Below are 8,790 nucleotides of genomic sequence, written 5' to 3'. Positions count from 1 at the left end.
AGAAACACGACCCCTCGCGACCGTCCGCCGCCAAAAACACGCACGCGCTGCAGTACGAATGTAATTCTACTGTATGGCCACAAGGTGGTGTCTCACACACGGTTATGTATTTACCCTCATTCACCTCTCCCTCACATATTTCACATGTAGATTTAAGCAAATTTATTGGCGTGGTAAAAACAAATCTTATCATTGCTACAACAAAAAAATTAATTATAAAATACAATTATTTGTCACCATGGACCACAAAACCAGTCATAAGAGTCTATTTTCTTAAAATTGAGATTAATACGCTGAATAAATAAGCTTTCCATTGATGTATGGTTTGTTAGGATAGGACAATATTTGGCCGAGATACAACTATCTGAAAATCTGGAATCTGAGGGTGCAAAAAAATCTAGATATTGAGAAAATCACCTTTAAAGTCGTCCAACCGAAGTCCTTAGCAATGCATATTACTAATAAAAAATTAATTTTGGATATATTTACGGTAGGAAATTTACAAAATATCTTCATGGAACATGATCTTTACTTAATATCCTAATGATTTTTGGCATAAAAGAAAAATCGATAATTTTGACACATACAATGTATTGTTGGCTATTGCTACAAATATACCTGTGCTACTTATGACTGATTTTGTGGTCCCGTGTCACATTTTACTAACTTTTAAGTAACATATGAGATTAAAATGTACACTGTTTAAAATAGCTAATGATATTAATACTATTAGGCTATATAAAATACATCAGCTAAAGGACAGATGTAAGTCAAAAATAAGCATTTAAGTTAAATGTACTACTCTTTTCACGCATACACGACTGCATATTCAGAATTGCCAACTCTGTCCTGTTGAAAGATTTGGGCATTATGGTATAATAGCATTGTTTAAGCATAATATTCATCACCTTCTGGTAGTTAGAACCTCATTCACCCCCAAGAAAATATGTGTTGATAACGCTGGAGTTTTTGTTTTAACAGGGGAGGTCATTGTTGAGCTGAAGGAAAGAGCTCAAGCTGCGTACACAGAATCGGTTGTGGACTCTCTTATTGTGTTCACTGCACTAGATTCAAAAATAAGATGTCTTAAAAGCCCACTCCTCTCGGTGCTCGGCTTCCAGCAATTGTTTCTGCCTGAGTCTTATCTAGCCACCGTGCTGGCCTAAGGGAAATGTGATCAGTTCAGAGGGCTTGATTGCACAGGAGAAAGAAAATACAAACATGATCCCTATGACATGTGGTCAGAGAGATGCACACAAGATTTCCTAAAGTCTGCTACATAAATAATATAAAAATAATAATAAACAGGCATATTTATACACTTGTGCCAGATTTAAAAATACTTCACCTCAACAGACCAGAAAACATGACCAGAAACATCTTAGCTATAAGATAATTTTATATATATATATATATATATATATATATATAATACATTGTAAAATAAAATATGATCAATTTACATCACACCTCATCAAAAATAGGTGAAAATGCATACAGATTTTCCTAAAAATAAGTAACAAAAACAAATAAAAAATAAAAAGTCTGCATAAACATTGCAGAACAAAATATGATTTATAAAATATAAGTGACATCCCACTTCATCAAAAATAGGTTGAAATAACTAAATCCTTAACATAAGCTACCTTCATTGTTTCTGAGTAACAGAAGTAAATAAACTGGTAAACTATTATCAGTGGCCCTTACATTATCACATTAATCACATTATCCTCCAATCAATGGGAAGAAAAACACATGTCTTACTACCAGAAACATCTTAGCTATAAGTAGATCCCCCCCCCCCAAAAAATTAATTGTAAAAAAATGACATCGTTCTCTCTTCTGACTGCCGTTATCAGTCTCTCAATTTTTTTCCTTTTTTTGAAAGTCGTGAAAACACTATTGTGGAGTTTTTCGGTTGAAATAACTAAATCCTTAACATAAGCTACCTTCATTGTTTCTGAGTAACAGAAGTAAATAAACTGGTAAACTATTATCAGTGGCCCTTACATTATCACATTAATCACATTATCCTCCAATCAATGGGAAGAAAAACACATGTCTTATTAACAATACCTCGCCAGTGACCAACTGTAATAAACTGTGCTGTATTTTGACATTTTTATTTTTATTTCTGTTTAACAGATTTAACATCCTGTGCATTTGAAATAATATAGATGGAAGGACATGAATGGACAATGCAATACCGTACGTTGCGGGTAGCGTGTCCCCATTCATAGCATCAAAAAGACAAACGGTCGGTGGTGCATCCACACACCATGGGGTGTTGGAAGGTGAAAAGAAGCCCCATGATTATTTACTTTGATATAAAATTAGCTGCATCCTGTTGCTGAAGTTAAAAATAAACCCTGTAAATGTTTTTCCAAGGTATTTTGACTGATATGTTATCAGACAATGCCTGTTTACCTTTGCACCTAGATATTTTAGGGACTGCTGAGGTTTGAAAGATTTTAGTTTAAAACAAGAGTAAAAGCCTCTTCACATTCATAGAGGCATTTGGGTGGGATAATTCACAGAGATAAAATAAATCTTTCATTTAATCAGACAGAAATAGCACAAACATTTAATTAATTTAGATTAATACTAGACAAAATATCTGAATAGATATATGTGGGTCAATTTCGTAGGAAAAGTGCGCGTGGAGTGAACTGGAGTATCGCTGCAGGGTTACTATGGTGACGTTGCGTCCTTCCGTCCCTGCTTCACTCATATAAAGCCTTCGAGAGGGAAACCCCAGCAGAAAAGCCAAAGGCAGTGGTGTGGTTTATCAGTCGGTTGGCATTAGTTCTTTCATCGTTATATTATTGTTAGACCTTCTTTACAGAGTCTAGTTTTCGAAATTTCATTCACTCAGTTTTAGGAAGGAAGAGCAAACGTCGCACCTGCCCTCGGGAGTGGTTTGGTGCACCGGGGCAGGCGCTGTACCATGCGATACCTTTACAGTCACTGAGAGACTACGAGAGGTGTTTTCACTCCAGAGGCATCACTGAAAGAACAGTCTCTGTCATATCAGCGGGAACTATACGCATTTACACTATACTGGAACAATTTAACCGTTCACCGAGAGAAATAACAGTACTTGGACTATTACCGCCTCATCCAAATAGGCTATAAAGTGACAGCTGATTACACGGAATATCCTTATTTTAACGGACGAAATGACCTCTGTTCAAACCTCAGTCAAAGGCTTCTTCACTTTTCAGCTACTTCTCAATTTCTTCTCAAGTGGTAAGTGCGCGCTTTTTGTCATTTTTCTGCGCGTAAAGTGAAGCTGCAGGCGATCTTTGGCTTTCTGTGGCTGCTGTTGTACAGATGCGGTATGAAGTTCAGTTGTTAACTTTATGGGCATTAACTGATCTTTATGTAAATGGATGAAAATATTTTAGTATTTTGCTAGAATAATAGCCTATCTGATGCCATTGAATTACTAGTCGGCTGTTTATTGATAGATCTGATGATTTTCATTCTAGAAAATATATTACGATATGTTCGGTTGTCGCGAGTTTATTGCACTTTTCAACCTATTCCGACTTTAATTACTGAAGAAGAGACCATTATGAGAATTATTGTGACAGGTTAAATGGATGGGAACAAATATGTTGACACAATGATATCTTTTGATGCAGTGATGACATTTTACGGCGTTTTTGTATTAGAAGAAAACATAGGCTACATAACTTATCCGAAGGAATTAAATTTAGTGATTTTATAATCATTTTATAGAAATATTAAAATATAATACTTTTTTCTCTCATTCTTTAAAGGTAACCTACCTTGATGTCATTGGCTATGTTTCTCAAAAACGAATGTGCTGCCTGTGCCTATGCACAAATTGTTTGGTACTTCATTTTGGGGATCATATGTGCCAAATGCATTGTTAGAACCCATTTTTGGGTCCCAGATTTTGTCTAGGTAGGCAGCTCACTGGGTTTTGAGACCCAGTCATCGGCGGTCTGTACTCTGTTACTAAATGAAATGCTCAATTAGAAAGCAAGAGTGATCTCTCCCTGCTGGGGTTTAAATCCTTTTACTGATGTTTGCTCATTTTTCTGGGGACCCCAATCATTCCAGGGACCCCCAGTTGCCACCACAGCTAATGATGGAAGAACATTTGGGCAGTGGGCACTTCTTGAATTCCTCCATTGTCTGGGACTAGTTCGTTATTATAAGTCATTATTTACTAGTTATTCCAAGAATGAACACACATTGTGTTTGAAATATCAGGTGTGTTTTTGATAACATTCAAAACAATTTATTGTGAATGGGTAGTATGGGCACATCTCCAGTTCCAGTGTTGTTCTCAAGTTTGACAAGAGAATATGTGTTTATAAGAGAAAGTATATTGTTGACTCTGGCTGCTTGGACTTCTGGCTGCATCTCCTTATAAACAAGATGGATAGTAAAATATGGATGCCATTGTTCATTGTGACGTAGTAGTGGTACACTACAGATACAGGTCTTCCTCCTGCTGTCCAAACAGAGGAAATACTGCTCCCCCCATGACTTTTTGGGTCTTCAAGCTTTGTCTACAAGGTCTCCAAGTAGATTTCCTTCACTGTCCTCGCGCCGAGCGTGGGAAAGACACATGAAGGAAGCGGATGGAGAGGCAGGAGGCACCCTGGAATTGTTCTGGCAGTAGAGGTCACGGAAATGTGACACGCTACCTGAGTAAAGATTCCTTCCCCAGACTTCATGCTTGCTCCTCTACTCCAAATGTGTGTCAGTCGCCCCACCTCAAGACAATGGTAGAGAGGAAGAGCATGCCATTATATTTTATATGTTAGGAGTGTATGGTTAATCCATTAGACAAAAATAGGCCATGGAGACATTAGCCGTATCCCATTTTTGGTGGTCACTGTGATTATTACATTTAATACCAATTTTGTAAGCTGAATTGTATTAATTTATCCATGTGGTGCAACTATATAATGTGTTGTCTGATATGTCATGTGATTTCTTAAGAATTAAACATTCATTTGAAACTGTTATATTGGAAATACGAAATGAGTCAGAGCCACTAGTCAAACTCAGCACTAGATCTATAAATTGGACTTTAGAGAAGTGAAACACATTTTGACTTGGCTGTTAGAAGTTACTTGCAGGAATGAGAAGGATTAAGGATAAAATCTGTTTTAAGTAAGAGAAATATCCAATAATGCTGCTCTGTAGAGAGATATAAGACATCTTGAAATGATCCAGATATTGCCCAGGGCTCTGTTTTCAAATTTTGCTGAACCATTTAAAGGTTAAAATACTCCAGGAATTTTACACATCTGAGAACCCTCTGCATTGCATTACTTTCCAGAACTCACTGAATATGTGCTAGCCAACTCGTACTTGCTCCTTTAACATCACAACTTTGCAGTAATACAACATTTAATTACTGACAAATTAGGTCTGTTTTACATTGCATGCATAAGCAGCAGCATGTAAGCAGAGCATAACTGCAGGCTCTCTTCTTGCTTTAAGTCTGGAAGCATTTATGCTGCAAAACAGATATGGATTACAGAAAATAAAATGATGTCTGATATCTTGATAACAGACATACATTTTAAAATGCTTATCAGGAGTTGGCCATTGAAAACTATTACAAACTTAAAAGTTGTTCAATTTTATTTGCATGAGGAAGTTGAACCACATTTTAATTCAAATGATAATGAATCTACATGGAACATAACCTAAACTGTAGCTGTGTACAGCTTGCAGCATGTGCATCAAGCCTGACAGACATTTTTCTCAAACAGAGGAGTAGTTATTTATGTTGCTTAATAAAAGCCTACTGTATATTGCAGATGATTTAATTAGTATTCTGCTAAGTTCATATGTACAGTCAAAATAGATTCCGAACTGAATCTGTACTTGCACCTTGCTATGCAGAACTTACTCAAGCAGTGTAAATACAGTAAGCTATTAATATGGGTGACATATTTAGTTGTTTGAACATGTTCTATACAAAATAGTGCCTGGTTTAAACTTGCTCAGTGTGATTTCTTTCTGGATTACATTTTATTTTCCAGGCTCAGGAAGAAACATAATGTTCCTTCTGAACAGCCGTTCAACAGCAGTGCATGTTGGGAGGAATACAGTAGGTAGGGGTCAGCCAAGTGCAATTCAAGCTCATCCACTCAGCGGTGGGGTGGCGCGCAAGTACAGACTGTGCACAGGCATCCTTCTTTCTTTCTCTCTTTCATGATTTCTGGCTTGCTTGCTTTCTACGCATTTGCAGTCTTCTCCATTTTCTCCCTTAATTAAACATAAAAACATTATAGAGATATAACAATTACTATATTTCAGCATCCACACCAACAGAACAGTAATGTTCTGTTTTATAAGCACACACTGCAGTTATGTCATCTGCCATAGCACTTTTAGCTGTAGCTTAGCATAGATCATTGAATCTGATTAGACCGTTAGCATCTCGCTCAAAAATGACCAAAGAGTTTTTTCCGGTGTAATAATCCGGTTGTCTCATTCCGGTGTAATAATCAAGGAACTTTGCTGACGGCAGCAAAGTTCCTTGATTATTACACCAGAATGAGAGTAGGAGCGTGCTGGGGACTATTTTCAGGTGCTGCGTAATATCATTGCGCCTGCTGCACCCATGGTACGGCAGCAAAGTTCCTTGATCGCAACTTTTCATTTTCCGTCGGTCTTAGTACACGATGTAACTACAGAAGAGTCACGTTTTAAATAGGAAAAATATAGAAACTCTTTGGTCTTTTTTGAGCGAGATGCTAACGGTCTAATCAGATTCAATGATCTATGCTAAGCTAAGCTAAAAGTGCTACCGCCAGACCCGGAGATCAACTGAATGGATTCGAAAATGATAAAACTCAACTGTTTAACTCTAGGGGAGTTGGAAAATGAGCCTATTTTCAAAAATAGTGGAGTGTTCCTTTAAATGCTTTTGATTGACTGTCAATGGTTTTATCGTTCATCAGCTGGAAAAAACTGTTGTGAAAGTGATTCAAACAATATTGTTCCTCTGAGTCATTATTGCTAAAGTTGGGATGTTGACATCCCTATTCCCATAGAATAGATTTTTAAAACTTTATACTCATAGTTATCATCCTTAGTGTGCACAGTCAGACAACCAAAGAACCTCAGGCGGTGTTTGGAGACATTTATGTACCATGTTTTTAGTCATGGGTTATTTCCTCTAAGTTGTCTTTTCTCTTTGACACACTAGTTAGTCTCTTTGCAGGCCATGATGGCTGTTCATGTTGCGTTATATTGCAATTTTAAGGAGACTCTCCGGCATGGAGTATAGCACAATCCCCTGAGCTCCAGAACATATTGTGGAAGCTTATGGGATTCAAATTCACTTATGGAGACTGTTTCCAGGGTTCTTCATATTCCATGGTTTCAATATTTGGTCAAATATGACCAAAATTACCACACAGCCTAGCCAGCTGTTCTTTGTTTAATTTACCATCTTATTTCATTTTTCATACAAGTTGTGTTTATGTGTTGGGTTTTCGACTCCACCATCCAAAGACCAATCCAGGAACTAATAAAATCTGCATTCTCCATTGCTGTTGTCTTAACCTTACGGCTTGGCAGGGAGCAGTAGTTGTAGCAAAGGGACTTGCAACAAGAGAACACTTCAATGAATGAGAAGGCAGACAGCACAGTTGGAGGTCAAGTAGCAACTTTTTTGGAGGGTGGACTCTAATTTTGTTTAAGAGTTTACCCTTCAGTCTGCCATCAGCTCCTTGAACATCTCATGAATTTGTTTTACTGTTGTTTGTGTGGCAGACTGGACCATCATTAAATACCATTAATTATGTAAAACTAGAAGCAGAATAACCACCATCGAACTAACACATGAATTGTAGTAAATTTACAAGCAGATATATTATTACAGTTTGTTATATAGCTCTCAGGAATACTTGATTTTAATTGGCCACTTGTGTATTGTTATGGTCAAATACTTTTGATTATCCTACATGTGATCACATTTCAGGCTTGTATCACTATGCTATCTCTTTCTTCTCACGTAACAACAACAACAATAATAATAATAATAATAATGGGTCCCACTTTATATTAAGTGGCTTTAACTACTATGTACTTACATTTAAATTAATCATTTGGTACAGTGCATTTATTATGTACATACATGTTTTTACATTGTACTTATATTTTAAAAAATACCTGCATGTAATTACATCTGTAATTATTTTATGTAATTACATTTATAATTACACTGGTGACCCATCTCTTACACCTTAACCCACCCTTAAACCAACCAATAACACTAAACCTGTCCCTAACCTTACCCGTATCCCACCTCATTAGCAGCAGAAGATTTTGATGTAAGTACATAGTAGTTAAGGCCACTTAATATAAAGTGGGACCCAGCTTACTGTACATTACCAGACATAATACATGATTTATGATATAAAGCATATACAGTCGTGGTCAGAATTATTGGCACCCTTGGTAAATATGATCAAAGAAGGCTGTGAAAATCTATCTGCATTGTTAATCATTTTGATCTTTTATTTTAAAAAATTCACAAATATCTAACCTTTCATTGAACTAAAACAATTGAAAATGGGGGAAAATCTCATTATGAAATAAATGTTTTTCTCAAATACACGTTGGACACAATTATTGGCACCCCTAGAAATTCTTATGAGTAAAATATCTGTGAAGTATATTCCCATTCATATTTACAATTTTGAGCATACCAGGGTGATTATGAAAATGAAATTATCCAGCCATGGCTTCCTGTTTAACAGGAATATAAATAGGAGGGAAAAC

The 8,790-nt window shown here is 36.5% G+C and overlaps 1 protein-coding gene across 1 annotated transcript in view; it reads left to right on the top strand.

Annotated features, from left to right (window-relative positions):
• Positions 1-2,775: 2,775 nt before the first annotated feature.
• LOC107744528 (vascular endothelial growth factor receptor kdr-like) overlaps positions 2,776-8,790 on the top strand; it is a 50,959-nt gene continuing 44,944 nt past the window's right edge. The window contains exon 1 of the mRNA XM_016558224.1: positions 2,776-3,249. Within this exon, the coding sequence (XP_016413710.1) occupies positions 3,180-3,249 (70 nt within the window). The 5' untranslated portion in view covers positions 2,776-3,179. The remainder of the gene's footprint in view (positions 3,250-8,790) is intronic.

This window comes from Sinocyclocheilus rhinocerous, unplaced genomic scaffold, assembly GCF_001515625.1.
Source record: "Sinocyclocheilus rhinocerous isolate Xijiao unplaced genomic scaffold, SAMN03320098_v1.1 scaffold557, whole genome shotgun sequence".
NCBI classification, from domain to species: Eukaryota; Metazoa; Chordata; class Actinopteri; order Cypriniformes; family Cyprinidae; genus Sinocyclocheilus; species Sinocyclocheilus rhinocerous.
This window is presented reverse-complemented; position numbering and strand designations above follow the sequence as displayed.